Source organism: Aquarana catesbeiana, linkage group LG04 (genome assembly GCF_042186555.1).
Source record: "Aquarana catesbeiana isolate 2022-GZ linkage group LG04, ASM4218655v1, whole genome shotgun sequence".
In the NCBI taxonomy this organism is placed as follows: domain Eukaryota; kingdom Metazoa; phylum Chordata; class Amphibia; order Anura; family Ranidae; genus Aquarana; species Aquarana catesbeiana.
The window spans coordinates 293547150-293564277 of NC_133327.1; the positions used below are offsets into that span (position 1 = coordinate 293547150).

Here is a 17128-nt window from a genome sequence, read left to right on the forward strand (position 1 = left end):
CAACTATGAGAGACAAAATGTGGAAACAAATCCAGACAATCACATTGTCTGATTTTTGAAAGAATTTATTTGCAAATTATGGTGGAAAATAAGTATTTGGTCAATATCAAAAGTTTATCTCAATACTCTGTTATATATCCTTTGTTACCCGGGCGGTGTGTTTGGGATCATTGTCATGCTGAAAGACCCAGCCACGTTTCATCTTCAATGCCCTTGCTGATGGGAGGAGGTTTGCACTCAAAATCTCATGCATGGCCCTATAATGGATCAGTCGTCCTGTTCCCTTTGCAGAGAAACAGCCCCAAAGCATGATGTTGCCACCCCCATGCTTCACAGTAGGTATGGTGTTCTTTGGTTGCAACTCAGCAATCTCTCCTCCAAACACGATGAGTTGTGTTTCTACCAAACAGTTCTACTTTGGTTTCATCTGACCATATGACATTCTCCCAATCCTCTTCTGGATCATCCAAATGCTCTCTAGCAAACCTCAGACGGGCCAGACATGTACTGGCTTAAGCAGGAGGATACGTCTGGCATTGCAGGATCTGAGTCCCTGGCGGCGTAGTGTGTTACTGATGGTAGCCTTTGTTACATTGGTCCCAGCTCTCTGCAGGTCATTCACTAGGTCCCCCCGTGTGGTTCTGGGATTTTTACTCACCGTTCTTGTGATCATTTTGACCCCACGGGGTGAGATCTTGCGTGGAGCCCCAGCTCGAGGGAGATTATCAGTGGTCTTGTATGTCTTCTATTTTCTAATTATCGCTCCCACAGTTGATTTCTTCACACCAAGCTGCTTGCCTATTGCAGATTCAGTCTTCCCAGCCTGGTGCAGGTCTACAATTTTGTTTCTGGTGTCCTTCAACAGCTCTTTGGTCTTCACCTTAGTGGAGTTTGGAGTGTGACTGTTTGAGGTTGTGGACAGGTGTCTTTTAAAACTGATAACAAGTTCAAACAGGTGCCATTAATACAGGTAATGAGTGGAGGACAGAGGAGCCTCTTAAAGAAGAAGATACAGGTCTGAGAGCCAGAAATCTTGCTTGTTTGTAGGTGACCAAATACTTATTTTCCACCATAATTTGCAAATAAATTCTTTCAAAAATCAGATAATGTGATTGTCTGGATTTGTTTCCACATTTTGTTTCTCATAGTTGAGTTATACCTATGATGACAATTACAGGCCTCTCTCATCTTTTTAAGAGGGAGAACTTGCACAATCGGTGGCTGACTAAATACTTTTTTGCCCCACTGTATACCCTTTATTCTACAACTAAGCTCAATCAGGGTGAAATGTAACAGAAGGGCTCGGGCAAGATGCAGGGACTGTAGCTAAAACCTCTGTTAGTCTACCAGCAAATGTGGCTGATCTATGTGGTGTGCGCCCCCTAATTTTTGCTATTGTGATTGTTCCATGAAGGGCAACATGCTCCTAGACGTGCTTGTACCCATTGTGGGAGATGAACTGAGGAATGGACAAATGGGAGGTTACTGAACTGCGCTATTTTTACATATTGCCTTAAACCCTAAACCTAAACCATAAGGCTGCCTTGTGCTCACTGCTGGATTGCTATCACTGTGACTTATCCCTTGTTGTACTGTATTGAGGTCCTTTACCTCACGGATCATACCCTGGCTTCAACATCACTGCTGCACATCCTGTGGACAAACCTTTGGCCATGGTAAATTGCACCAAAACTCCTGCATAACTTTTGCTTTGTCCCGCCCATACCTTTGTCACATGTCAATAAATACATTTTACAAAACAATGGTTCATAGTAATACAATAATAGTATTACCAAAATATGTCACAAACCCCATAATCTCAGAAATAGCTGAAAGTTATAGCATAGAATAACAAGTGAACCATGCTTAATGAAGTAAGACAGAAGAGGAAATATTAGTTTCTAAATTGAATTGCAGGATACAAATCAGATAAATGCCTAGTCATATTAAATGGACAGAGAGAAGAAATTGAATTGTAATATTATAAAGTAGGACGTGGGAAGAGATAACAGATGTCATACGGAAGTTGGCGATTAGCCAGTGTGCACGGAAGGGTTTTCAGTGTAGTAGTGACAGTAGTTAGTGAGCTGGTTTAGCAGTTGTGGCTGGAAGAGATTACACAACTGTATGCTCCGTGTGTACTATACCTCTTCAGATGAGAGTCTGTGCTCAGGGGGCTCAGGACTCTTACAAGGAGTCGATGTTTTGCTGTTTGTCAGCCAAGGTTTACCATAATTGCGTGCTATATGGAGAGGTGTCTGTGTGAAACAATGGCAATGCAGTTTTAAAAAATTGTGCAGTGATGGAATGATAAAATCCACAAGGAAGGGTGTTTTTATTAAAAGGCCTGCATCTCCTTCAATAACTTAAAAATACAAACCAGTATATTGTTTAAAATAGGTAAAGTAATCTAAATGCACAAAAGCACAAGAGAAAGAATACTATAAAGATCCAAAAAATAATGTACACAAACTGCTTAAAAATATATGACTTATTACATCTATAAGATACAATGGGTACTGAAAAAAATCACCTCCTTTAAAATAATTGTTGCTTTGCAGCCTGAAATGAAGACAGACACAGTTTTATCCAGCTTTATTTACTTATAACATCCAGGTGAAAGATATAACACCAACATGTCAGAAGAAAATTCAAAAAATTCAATAACAGATTCACTTAGAAAAAGGATCACCTCCTTGTCAGTATTTTGTTGAACCATCTTTAGCTTTAATTACAGCTTTTAGTCTGTTGGGATATGTCTCTACTAACTTTGCACATCTAGACTTTGCAATATTAGCTACACCTGATTGAGTTTACAAGTCATTTTTTAAGAGAGGGGTGATCCTTTTTCCAACTCACTGTTCTGTTTTTCATTTTTTCTGACATGTTGGTGTTATGTCTTTCACTTGGATGTTATAAGTTGCAGTGAGTAAATACAGCTGGATAAAACAAAAACTGTCTGTCTTCATTTCAGGCTAAAAAGTAACAAAATGTAATTATTTTAAAAGGGGTGATTCTTTTCTATATCCACTGTACATGATTATGCCCTGTGCTGCTTAGTACCTTTGAAACAGTCAGTAACTTGTTCCACCCCAAAAAAGCATACCATCAGTTTCATATTCTACTTACTACAGTAACTCTGGAGAAATGGAACCTATATATGCTGTAGTATATGTATATATATATATATATATATATATATATATATATATACACACACACACACACACAGTATCTCACAAAAGTGAGTACACCCCTCACATTTTTGTAAACATTTTATTATATCTTTTCATGTGACACTGCAGAAATAGCACTTTGCTACAATGTAAAGTAGTGAGTGTACAGCTTATATAACAGCGTACATTTTCTGTCCCCTCAAAATAACTTAACACACAGCCATTAATGTCTAAACCGCTGGCAACAAAAGTGAGTACACCCCTAAGTGAAAATATCCAAATTGGGCCCAATTAGCCGTTTTCCCTCCCTGGTGTCATGTGACTCATTAGTGTTACAAGGTCTCAGGTGTTACTGGGGAGCAGGTGTGTTAAATTTGGTGTGATCACTCTCACACTGGTCACTGGAAGTTCAACATGGCACCTCATGGCAAAGATCTCTCTGAGAATCTGAAAAAAAAAGCATTGTTGCTCTAAATAAAGATGGCCTAGGCTATAAGAAGATTTCCAAGACCCTGCAACTGAGCTGCAGCATGGTGGCCAAGACCATACATCGGTTTAACAGGACAGGTTCCATTCAGAATAGGCTTCGCCATGGTCAACCAAAGAGGTTGAGTGCATGTGCTCAGCATCATATCCAGAGGTTGTCTTTGGGAAATAGACATATGAGTGCTGCCAGCATTGCTGCAGAGATTAAAGGGGTGGGAGGTCAGCCTGTCAGTGCTCAGACCATATGCCGCACACTGCATCAAATTGGTCTGTTGTCCCAGAAAGAAGACTCTTTTAAAGATGATGCACAAGAAAGCCCGCAATTTGCCATAGACAAGCAGACTAAGGATATGGATTATTGAAACCGTGTCCTGTGGTCTGATGAGACCAAGATAAACTTATTTGGTTCAGATGGTGTCAAGCGTGTGTGGCAGCAACCAGGTGAAGAGTACAAAGACAAGTGTGTCTTGCCTACAGTCAAGCATGGTGGTGGGAGTGTCATGGTCTGGGGCTGCATGACTGCTGCTGGCAATGGGGAGCTACAGTTCATTGAGGGAACCATGAATGCCAACATGTACTGTGACATATTGAAGCAGAGCATGATCCCCTCCCTTCAGGGACTGAGCCGCAGGGCAGTATTTCAACATGATAACGACCCCAAACACACCTCCAAGACGACCACTGCCTTGCTAAAGAAGCTGAGGGTAAAGGTGATGGACTGGCCAAGCATGTCTCCAGACCTAAACCCTATTAAGCATCTGTGGGGCATCCTCAAACGGAAGGTGGAGAAGCGCAAGGTCACTAAGATCCACCAGCTCCATGATGGCGTCATGAAGGAGTGGAAGAGGACACCAGCGGCAACCTGTGAAGCTCTGGTGAACGCCATGCCCAAGAGGGTTAAGGCAGTGCTGGAAAATAATGGTGGCCACACAAAATATTGACACTTTAGGCCCAATTTGGACACTTTCACTTAAGGGTGTACTCACTTCTGTTGCCAGCGGTTTAGACATTAATGACTGTGTGTTGAATTATTTTGAGGGGAAAAGCAAATTTACACTGTTATACAAGCTGTACACTCACTACTTTACATTGTAGCAAAGTGTAATTTTGTAATTTCATGAAAAGGTATAATAAAATATTTACAAAAATGTGAGGGGTGTACTCACTTTTGTGAGATATATATATATATATATATATACACACACACACGAAAAGTGTGCATGTTTTTTACATTTAAGCACATAAATCCTATGATGCTTATAGAAAATATGCATATGTGACAAAACCCTATATACTAGATCAGTGAATTGGACTAGTTGAAGACTCAAGTAAGGCTACTACTATGCAAAATGGTAGAAATGAAAGATGGATTTTACACTTAATAATCTCAGTTCTTTCTGTAGCTTTTGTAAATATGCAGTTTAACATAGCATTAAACAATTTATAAAAGTTGTAGATGCAATATTGTCGATTTGGGAAAGGTAACTTCTTCCGCTGAAGGTGCAATATGCAAAACCAGAATTGATGATCTCTTTATGAACCTCCTAAATTATAAATCTATAGATTTCCATAGATCTATTTCCATACATGCCTTTTGGTATACAATTAAAGACTTTAAACAATGAGCATACCTTGGGTGTGCTGGTACCAGTGATCTGTGATGGACTAGCCTGGATATTTGGGCTTGAGTTAGACCTGTTTGGTGAAGCCCCTCTTGAAGATGGTCTAGACCTCCGGCCCTTCGGTCGGAAAGGTGTCATGCTTTGACTAATTCCCTCTGGTAACATAAACTTTTCCCGAAGCTCTACATTTGTCCTTCCTTTGGCTGAAGAAAAAAACAATACAACCACATGGGAAATGAGCTGACATGACCACAGTGTAAATGATAGTCTATCATAAATACAAACTTATTCAAAGTTAGGAATTTAAATTTTACATTCTGACTTTGGTATATGAATTTTTTCCCCTTATGCAGAGATAAAATGTACAAACAGATAATATTTGTTTAAGAATTAAAATAAAACCTATGCAACTGCTGCAAACTAGACTTTAATATTTGTGATGTGGTCATTGATACATAATGATTGAAGGTTTGGAAACACAAGTACAACTTTCATTTGTCATACTGTGAATGTTTATTTTCATATAACAAATAAAGTAATTTTCAGCATTCCTAAATATTATAGCTTGCTCAGTTCCAGAAGTAAATTTATTTAGTCTGGATTTAAAAGAGATGGATACAATTAGAGCTATATGACTTTCTAATCAATAAAGTCCATAAAAGACTGAGGAAGGGTTATCAGCTGCACATTTAACAATGGAATCAATGACCACAATATAACAGCCATTCAAATGCAATAAAATGTGCAAGGGGATTATGGGATGATCACAGCAAGTGCCTGAAAGGAAAGTGGACTATAATGGAATATTTACATCATCACACATTCAGCCTTCATTTCCCGCTATTCAGGTATGTGGCGAGCACATCTCATGGACACAACAAAAATGTGGAATTATCATTCTTCCCAGGCATCTTGAATGTGTTAACCTCTAAGGACTGGTTAACTCTGTACATTTTAGGTGTGGTTTAATGCTAGGAAAATTTAACAAAAATGTATGATGAGCTCCATGGTGCTTAAATCTGCTGTTCAAATCTCAGCATTCTCCTCAGGAAGCTTCAGCACCTTTCAATAAAAGCCCCTTTCACACGGGCGATCCGATCAGGTCAGCCTGTCAGTTTTTCAGGCAGACCCGATCGGACGGTCCAATCTCTTCTATGGAGCGGCAGATGTCAGTGGACACATGTCCGCTGACATCTGCCGCCATCTGATCCGATCCTGTCTGCCAACAACAGACAGATGATGGTCCTATTCCCCCATTTGTCTGGCGGATTGGATCAGATGGCAATCAGTCCTCTATGGGGCAATCAGATCAAAACAGACTACCTGTCTGTTTCCATCCAATTGCCCCATAGAGGAGAGCAGGACTTTGTCCGTGTTGTCTATGCATAGTAGAGCGGACATGGACCTGTCATCCGCCTACTTAGCAGGGATCAGTGGAGAGATCCCCCGCTGAGCAAGCAGATTCCACTTCATGAAGCCGCCTGTGTGAAAGGGGCCTCAATGGGACGGATCTCATTATGCTTTTTGTCTGCAGTATCCCCACCAAACTGCACCAAAAGGCACTTTTTTAACCACTTGCCGACCGCTGCACGCTGATATACGTTGGCACAATGGCAGCGGTGGGCAAATGGGCGTACCTGTATGTCCCCTTTAATTGGCAGGGCTAGCAGGCAAACGCGCGTCCGCCATGTACAGTGTTACCGTGCCCGAGGGTCCCGCGGACTCGATGTCTGTCGGTGTCCCGCGATCGTGTCACAAAGCCACAGAATGGGGAGATGCCTATGTAAACAAGGCATTTCCTCGTTCTGCCTAGTAACATGACAGGGATCTACTGCTCCCTGTTATTGGGAGCAGTGATCGTTGTCATGTCAATGGTAGCCCATCCCCTCCACAGTTAGAATTACTCCCTAGGACACACTTAACCCCTTGATTGCCCCCTAGTGTTTAACCCCTTCCCTGCCAGTGTCGTTCACACAGTAATCAGTGCATTTTTATGGCACTGATTGCTGTATAAATGACAATGGTGCCAAAATAGTGTCAAAAGTGTCCTATGTGTCCGCCATAATGTCGCAGTCACGATAAAAAACGCAGATCGCCACCATTACTAAAAAAAAAATTAAATAATTAATAATAAAAATGCCATAAAACTATCCCCTATTTTGAAGACGCTATAACTTTGCGCAAACCAATCTATATACGCTTATTGCAATTTTTTTTACCAAAAATATGTAGAACAATACATATAGTCCTAAACTGAGGAAAAAATGTTTTTTTATATATTTTTGGGGGATATGTATTATAGCAAAAAGTAAAAAATATTGCTTTTTTTCAAAATTGTCGCTCTTTTTTGTTTAGAGTGCAAAAAATAAAAACCGCAGAGGTGATCAAATACCACCAAAAGAAAGCTCTATTTGTAGGGAAAAAAGGACGTCAATTTTGTTTTGGTGTAAGGTCTCAGGGCCGCGCAATTGTCAGTTAAAGTGACGCGGTAGACATGTGCAATTCGTTTTGTAACGAATCAAAATTTTCGGCCAAATTTTGCAGCTTTCGGTCATTCAGATGCATCCAAATGTCCGAATAAATAAATAATGAATTTCAACTAATACGAAAGAAATTATAGCGAATATAACGAATGAATTTGACAACATGATTCGGTAATTTGTTAAAGATCTAATGAAACAAAACGTCAACTCAAAGTAAGTCTTACGGTCCAATCAGCTGATTAATTTTGTGCTGGAGGTTGGATTACTGGCAAAGTGCATTCCTGAGAACTGAGTGAGAAGGGTGTTGTATTGTATTTGAGCAGAGAAGAGATATTGTCATTGTGTGTGTTAATAGATTCAATAAACAAACGACTTTCCAAACTACCAAACATTATAACGAATATGCTGTATATACATACATAAATATCGAATTTCAACTAATACGAAAGTAATTATAGGGGATATAACAAATGAATTCGACATGATTCGGGATTCAGTATAACGAATATTGACACTCTACAGAAATAACAAATTATCCGAAAACAAATTAACGTAACATAACAAATATGACAGAATGAAATTATGTATTTTACGAAGGACAACGAACCAAAACTAAACAAAATTTTCCGTTGTGCACAAGTCTACGACGCAGTGCCGAATCGCAAAAAGTGCTCTCGTCAGGAAGGGGGTAAAATCTTCCAGGGCCGAAGAGGTTAAAGGGTAGTCTCATCTGACAAGATAAGACTGTTCCCTTTTTACATACACACAACAAAGCAAGAAAAAAAAACATGTAGATCACCCAGGTCTTAGGGAAGGGATAGGCTGGTGTTTTTCTACAGTATCATTTTCCAAATTGAGAAGATTACCATGTTTTATGCTCATGGAGCTGAAAAACACAAAAATCACTCCGTGCATGTCTAAATGCTCCTGTATAAGTTAAACGTGGAAAATCAATGCTGTAAATTCCATGTATTCATGTGTCGCTTAAAAAGAAAAATGGACACCTATGTTGTACTTTGCACATCACCATATACATACACATCAACACAGATATCATGCATAGCATACCAGGAAACCCAGGACAGTTTGTCAAGCAGTGTTTCTGGTTACCACCTCTTCCACACACTCTTCCAGCGTATGAACCTTACTATTAGGTATGAGAGGCCATCCCTTATTTTAACAGGCACAAAGTAAAGTGCATGAGGAGGTTTAGTGTGTGTCAGAGCCAGAGAGACGGAGGCTTGCTTACTACTGGCATAACAGACTCTGGCGTTTTAGAAGTGTGTGTGTGTGTGTGTGTTGGGGGAGGGCAAGACACTATACACGAGATATAGATTGCAGTACATTATTTGACAGTTTTCTTTGTGTTTTTGACTCACAGGTTTTACTTTATGCATAGGGGATAGGAGACATATATCCCCTTTTAAACACTCACTGATGCCCTTTGTATCAGCTCAGTGATGGTAAAATGTATCCAGAATTTCAGTAGAAAAATAAAACTGCTGCATCATATGAAATAGAATTCACGAAATGACCCCATACTAATCAAATCTTGCAATTTGCAGCAGAAAATTGAGAGGTTTGCTGTAATTTTCACAGCCTGGAAAAAATGTCCATGTGACCTAGCCTGCATGATTTACGGTGTTCTCTTATTCCAGACATTTTGCTTTGCTACAGTTCTTCTGGGGTTGGAATGACACTGAAAATAGTTTTAACGTAAACACGCCTGGATAATGTAGAATAAGTCTACTTTTTTACATTCTAGTTAGAAGTCCTAAATTTAGAAAGAAGAGTGCTGTACTTGATATTGCCAAAAACATAAGTTTTAAATAAACACTGAATTTTTTCTAAGGACCAAGACTTTAGTGTCTTGGCATGAAGATCCTTAGTTCTTTTGATTACTTTGTCTTAATGCAGGTTCTAAAAAAAAGCTCTACAAATTTATAACACATTTAACATTCCCAACCAGTAGCGTCGCTGGGGAGTGGTTATTGAGGCTATAACCCAGAATCTGGGGCCCATAACTCAGAGTCTCTTGCTGCAGGGGTCCCGGGTTAACCAGTGGGCCGTGGCCTCTCTGCAGCCGGTCGCAGGTGTGGCGAGCGGGCAGGCTGCACGAGAGAGCTGGGTAGGCAGATGACAGAAGTGAGTGGGCGGATGAGCAGAGATTACATCATCTTTCTCCACCCGCCCCACATCACCGTTCTTCCACCCTCACAGCCGAGCCTCTTCAATGTCAGAGATGTGGCGGGGAGCAGCGAGATGACATAATCTCTCATTGTCCGCCCCCCATCACCGCACTCCTACCTTCACTCAGAACTAAATGCACCAGTGCTGCCAGCCTGTCACCAATGCAACAACAATGCACATTTGGTGCCACTGGCTGGCATGGCAAGTGACCATCCGCAAATAGTGACAGGCGATCATCCACATCTGGTGGCAGGTGACAGTGGCAAGTGACAATCCATATCTGGTGCCAGGCGACAGTGGTAAGTGACAATCCACATCTGGTGGCAGGTGACGTTACAATCTGCAAATGGTGGCAGGTGACAATCTACATCAGGTGGCAGGCGACGGTGGCAAGTGACAATCCACATCAGGTGGCAGGTGACATGGCAAGTGACTATCCACATCTGGTGCCAAGCGACAGTGGCAAGTGACAATCCACATCAGGTGGCAGGCGGTGGTGGCAAGTGACAATCCACATCTGGTGGTAGTGACAAGATGCATCTGGTGGCAGGAGATATGGCAAGTAACACGCCCAGGGCTCCCACTGAATCTGCATTATGGTGAGTTGAACCACTTCATTATATATTACAATGTAATAATAGAAATAATGTGCTTCAATCACCCTGACACCATATAAACCATGGTGCCGTGATGATTGAAGCACCAACACCAGCCATTGCTAGTGAAAAATTACTCCCCCCCCAGGCCTGAAAAAAGGTTGGTGATCGCTGCTATGGGCTCTAGCCCCAGATCTTTTGCAAACCTAGCAATGCCCCTGTTCCCTACTAACAAAGCAGGGTAAGGTCTCATTCATTATAACTTTCCTCTGCAAAAACATGTCAAACTAAACAGATATGCCTGGCACAACAATGTAATCAGAGAATAGAGTGAGTGGCCAGACAGGAAAAAGAACCACTGATCAGCAACTGAGAGTGAGTTTCTCACAACTGACCACAGGCACAAACACTGCACCTGCATGGTTTTAACCCTATTAGAAAGTATGTTTTGATAAATAAATAAAAAATGTGTTTTCCATGGAGATCTCCCCATGATGCTAAATGTTTCCAGACACAAAGTCAGGATTTGACTCAACACACTATATATACTACACTTAGTCCAAAATAGATGTCCATTAACAAAGATGGATTATTCTCGCTGAAAAAAAAAAAAAACACAGCATGCAAAATATGACAGTTTAGTTTACTATATGAGCACACATGATGGTTTTAATAGTTTACCTCAACGTGCATGCTAACCACAGCAAAATCTAAACTTTAGGAGTCCGTGCCCAAGGATATAAAATAAAGAACAATAAGCATGCACTACACACCAAAGAAAATGATAAATTAAAAGATGACAAGTGAAAGGAGTGAGTGAAGATGTAGAGAAATTAAAGAGGGAGATATTTGCCAACCTATAAGAGGCTGAGTAGTAATTGAAGAGTTTGATTCCGAACGTAACATTTTACTTCCATGATGATGAACTAGGGAGAAATGACAGAATACCAGTCAAGGAAAACAAAGAAGGATATTTAGTAAGGAAAAGATATAAAGGGTAGCTACAAGTAAAAAAAACAAAAAAAAAAAAACAAAACATAATCAAAGAAAACAAAACTTCCAAATATACCCAGAAGAAAAGCATAGTAAATTTTAAAGAAGAGTATCACTTCAAATATAATATCCTGCTGGACACCAAAGACATAATGCAACTGAGATTTTTTTTTTTTGGTAATTGTATTTATGTATTTATTTATTCTTTATATTAGTCATGTTGCTTTATTCTAAACATTTTTATTCTAGATGACCTACATATCTTTTTTTTTTTTCTTAGAAAAGATTATAAAAATATATCAACTAAACTTCCTCCTCTCTTGCTGACAGTGGATACCCATTTTTTTTTTTTAAACCATCTGGATAATTATGGTTGCTACTATATAATCATAGTTGCAACTCCACTGCTGCAAAAAGTGCTACTATGACTGAAAAAAACAAGGGTGTGCCATAGTAAAGCATCCTTTCAGGTGTAGGCCATATTTTTTAAAAAGAAAACAGTCATAAGATTTTTAATCTGGTTTTACAATAACCGGTATATTTGCAAAAGTAATCTATAAAGGAGAAATTTTTAGATGCCAAGATCTCTGATCTTACCTCCGGATCAGGTTTGTGCACCCATGTGCTTTACACTTAGCTTCATGCTCACATTCCAGTGAACTTGAGGTGAACATTTCCTTTGACATGCAGAGCAAAAGTTAAAGGTTCACCTAGCTTCCCCCTTCCCCAGCAGCAAGCACTCATATTTCTTCTCTGTTGTACTGCTCTCAATGATCTCTAATAGGACCAGAGACAAGTACCAAATAAACTTACTGAAGTTCTTACAGGGTTATGAACTACTTTCCTAGCACCATGTGACAGCATTGAGCCAATGAAGGGACACCTAATACTGTTACATAGGAGAGGGGACAGAGCTTAATGCTCACCTATACTCGGAAGTATGCCCGATGATTGAACAGAGCACCAAGGGACCAAAGAAATGGTGAGAACATGATAGAGGGGAGGGGAGGGGAGGGATCTAACCTTTAATTACTCCCTGCATAGAGAAAGAAAGTTCACTTTAGGCTACAAAGTCCAGGTCAAAGCACACAAGCCAAAATATATTGTTGGTCCCACTCTGATAAGGTCAGGTTGAGCTATTACACAGAAAATTAGTTCCCCAAAACAGGACAGTGGGTGGTGATTAATTAAACATTTTATCCCAGACCAATAGCTCTACTAGAAATCTCTATGAACTAGCTTTTATTGTAATTATTTATACACTACTCAGGGAGCAGTGAACTAGAATTTAATTAAATGGCTTATTTAAAATGAAAAGATTGTTTTCTTCTTTTTAGCATTAAATAAATCTGTGTAGTTTTAAAAAATAAACAGCAGCAAATTACACTGAGAAAAGCAAACATCAATTTATGGCTGTGGCTATTAACAATATTTAACTTCCAGACAACACTGAGCTTACCTCTACATGGATCATTTTTCACCAGGAATTCATCGAGTGCCATCCAACCTCCACCAACCCGAACCATCACCGTGCTCCTCAAAATACGGACAAGGCGTAATTGCTGGGAGTCACCAAACTTGGAAGAAACAAATGTGAAAAATAAATATCTGAAGTAGAAAGGAATGGAAATTACTTGAACATGCCTATTATGTGATTGGCATGTGATGCTATAAAGTAGAAGTGGTATTATCTTCAGTAAGATTAGTGAAATGTAGGTAAATTTGTGTAAACAGTTCTGAAACACCCATGCAGCACCAACTGAAGCATAGTGATTAAAGCAATGGGCAATTACAGCATGGAAGGGGGGGGGGGGGGTTTAAGCGTGTAAACATTTTGTAACCAACATACACTGGTGTACACACACTGGATTTCATTTTGTAAGAGTGTACACCTTTGCAGAAGATTTACCTGTTAAGAATTTGTAATCAGATTAAATGTAACAGCAAGCTGAAACCAAAAAACTCAAACTCATAGCAACCATCATTTTTAGTTGGGATACAACTTTGAAAAAAAGGAACATGGTTTTGAATGTTTCTAAGAGATGTTAAAAAAACTTGTTAGTAATTTAAAAATTACAAATAAATATAATTTACAATGATCTACAGCCATTTTAGCCTGTCACATGCAACCCCTGTCTTCACACAATCTCATGAGAAGACAGACCATTGATGTGATCAGTGTTCTTTTTCCTGATAATTTCCAATAATATGGACATTTTTGGACAGATGCCACATCCACCTAGGTGAGTATGAATCTTTATTTTTTTTCAGTTCTCATACTTCTCTTTTAACTTCAGTTCAAGGTTTTTGGTTAAAGCAATTGTTACCCCAGCACTTCATATTCCTGATATGTGCCTGCTGTACCATGTACTTGAATGAGAAAGTATCCTGTTCTCTTTGTATTGCTTCCTTTGTGTGAAATCCCTGGAGTTCCTGTAAGTCCCCTTCCTATTAAAAACTGACAACACTAAGCAGGAGAGCACACCATGGTCAGTTCCCTAGCTATGCTCTCCTCCAATGTTTAGACTTGTCCTGACATGCCCCTGCAGCACAACCATTCACTGGGAAGCTCTGTGTACTGCTGCTTCTCCTCCCCCCAGCTCTTATGCAGCTGAGAACAGAGGGAATGTGATTACTTATAAAAAGGGAAAAAAGGGTATTTATATATTTTTTTAATATCTATACAAAAATGTTTTGCCTTTCATTTCTATTTTAAACTGAATGGGTTGTTTTACAAGGTGATCATTTACAATCACTCTAAGTCATAACCTGAGGGTCAGCAAAAATTAAAATACACCCTAGCCATTAAGACAATCTTTCGTTTTCTGAATTACTCTAATCAGGTAAATGTTTATTAGTTAGTGATTTCTGAACCCAGATAGCAAGGATAACTTGCCACAAATTAGTGGCAGTGTTGAATTGTAAGTCTGTTAACTTGCTGCACATTTTCACTGGGAAGTTTTGCAGAGCACTTGAAGCACAAGTTCTGGTTGACACTTTTCCAATTTGTAGCAAATGTGCTCGACAATTCTCTAGCAAGCGCAAAGTTGCAGTGGCGAGTCTACAGTAAGAGCTCTGCGAGTCTACAGCATAAAAATTCAGCCACAGTGACACCTGTGGTGGGATGACTATTGCACAACATAACTGAACCAGAACTTGCAGCAGACTTGCAGAATGTTTACAAAGAAAGTTGATCTGGAATCCTGCAATGAGCTTGCTGCAATCGTGCAACAAACTTGTGAAGCCTGGCAAGTCTAGCAATAGCTTAGCAAGTCATTTTCATACTTGCAGGTCAATTGCTTGCTATCTGGGAAGCTTTAATTGGCACCTAGTACATTTTCGTACATGAGGATGGAGTCTTCAAAATTATACTATTATTAATTAAATGTTAACATTAACTTAACATTAACACAATTTTACCACAGAAAGTTGCTCCATGCAATTCCCAGAGGTTGCAGATATTGCTATGGTATAGTTACATTATTTCTAAATAATACAAAGAAGCCATAGGAACATTTGTCCAGAGATGTATTTAAATTAAGTTATATTAATTGGTAGCTAAGCCCCTTCACCAGCACAGGAATGGATTTCAAAAAGCATTATAACATGGATGTGTAGGTTACGGTAAGGTGGCGGTGATCATACATTGCAAGCTTTGATGATCAGTAACACACAGAAGAACATTATGCTTTACTGGTTTGTACCTGATTTCCCAGGAAAAACTGATAGCAAAAGGAAAAATGGAAAGAAAATACAATTAGTGTATACGTATTATTTTATTATGAAAAACTTAAATATACTACTAGATGGTCTCATCATCTATAAAAAAAAAACTTCCTTATTTGACAACCGCAGGAAAGTTTATAGTGATAATCCTAATTCACCATGTTGGTATGACTTTAGCACTACTTGGAACATTTAATACTACACACCAGAAAATGGCTACTCTGTTTATTAGGAACTAATCAGAATATTTTCATCTTTTGAATACTAATGTATAACATTATTATTGAAATTGGTGAATATTATTTAAAGTGTATTCATTTAAGCATTTAGTCATATTTAAGGAAGCTTAAAAACTGGAACATCTCCTGCACATGACAGGATGTTTGAAGTGCTCCTACAACTGTTCAGGTGTTTACTGTGAAAAGTGCCTAAGCTGTGTCTATGGGCATGGATAAAATATTCAGCAGTTATTGACTGAAGACCAGTAGCCCTCGTTGGCAATGTCTATGTAAAAAAAAAAAAAATTGGAAACTATACTCAAAGAAAAATGACAATATTTTGTTAAAGCATTCTTTTGCATTCAAAACTTTCATAGAAAAGATTAATGAGATCAGTGTAAAAGCTCTTCAAAGAATGCTAACAAGTAAAAATAATACCAAATCCTACATTTACCTACCCTGTATTTGTTTTCTCCAATCTGTTCAACTTGAAATCGCTTGGCACACTTACATTTAGCCACTTGTCGAGTTACCTGTAACAGTAAACCACAATACTTTCACTGTTTAAATGATTTCAGTAAATTATGAACCTAAAGGAATGACCATAAAATATGAACTTAAAAGAGCAGAAAAAGAAAGAGCAGGAAATATACCTCGTCTTCAATTTTGTCAGCATCAGTTACAGGTTTATAGGCATCTTTGTTTGGGTGAAGGGCTGCTACAAACTCATAATAGTCAATGTAACCATCGCCATCACGATCAAAGATGTCAGCCACAGCGCTCATCTCTAGACGGCTGGTAGGAAATTCTGCCAGACAAAATGGAACAGGAAATTTACTGCCTATAAAAAATAGGTATTTTTTTTTTCTATAGAATATGAAATAGTTACAACTTTGTCCAGTATCAGTACTTACTTCTATTCTGGCTACAGAAAGGAAATGAGGAAATATCTTCCCAGTTGGGACACATGCAGCATTAAAATCATGACACAAGTTCTAACTCTTCAACATATTAGGAATTATTAGTTTGATTACATTTCTACAATAAACAAGGATTTCTTTAAAATGTTGTGCTAATATATTGTATATCCCACCACTCATTGCCAATTATATATTTTAAGCAAACTACATCTGTCAATGCAGATAAAAGAACGGAGGTGAAATAAGGGAACATCCTATGTACAACTAATACCATTTTGTAAACAATAATGTATGTACACCAAAGGGCTTGAATTAAAGGGTATGTAAACCCTAAATCTATTTGCCTGTATTTGTCTCACCATATACAGTTTTCTTAAAGAGGAACTGCAGTCTGCTCACATAATTTGTAATAAAAAAATTGTTGTCATTCTGAAGCTTCTCTTCAACCACTTTAATTATTTTATATATACTGTGATTCTGTACTTGTCAAATATGCTGCAGAAATCTCCCTCCACTAAGTCTGGCTGAAACCATTTTAACTGTGGGCAGCTGAAGCTGCTGCCTGTTCACTTCCTGGATTTACACAGACACACAGAGGCACACCTCCAGCTCTGCAGCTTTCATTGGCCCTCTTATGACTCATCCCCCTCCCTTCTTGGCAAATTCTCACGAGAGTGAGAAAGGGAGCTGTGTATGGCAAAAAAAAAAAGTTTTACTA

At 39.0% G+C, this 17128-nt stretch overlaps 1 protein-coding gene across 13 annotated transcripts in view; it reads right to left on the reverse strand.

Moving 5' to 3' along the window:
- The window catches only part of DST (dystonin), a 690079-nt gene that overhangs the window by 7436 nt on the left and 665515 nt on the right, over positions 1 to 17128 (reverse strand). For 8 of the 13 annotated variants that reach the window (XM_073626693.1, XM_073626691.1, XM_073626692.1 and 5 more), the window contains 7 exons: positions 16144 to 16298; positions 15949 to 16023; positions 15251 to 15268; positions 13006 to 13123; positions 11411 to 11479; positions 5294 to 5487; positions 2148 to 2258 (listed from right to left, as the gene is read on the reverse strand). In XM_073626693.1, coding sequence (XP_073482794.1) covers positions 2148 to 2258; positions 5294 to 5487; positions 11411 to 11479; positions 13006 to 13123; positions 15251 to 15268; positions 15949 to 16023; positions 16144 to 16298 — 740 coding nt within the window. The remainder of the gene's footprint in view (positions 1 to 2147; positions 2259 to 5293; positions 5488 to 11410; positions 11480 to 13005; positions 13124 to 15250; positions 15269 to 15948; positions 16024 to 16143; positions 16299 to 17128) is intronic. The other 5 variants (XM_073626703.1, XM_073626701.1, XM_073626700.1 and 2 more) reach the window with 2 other exon arrangements.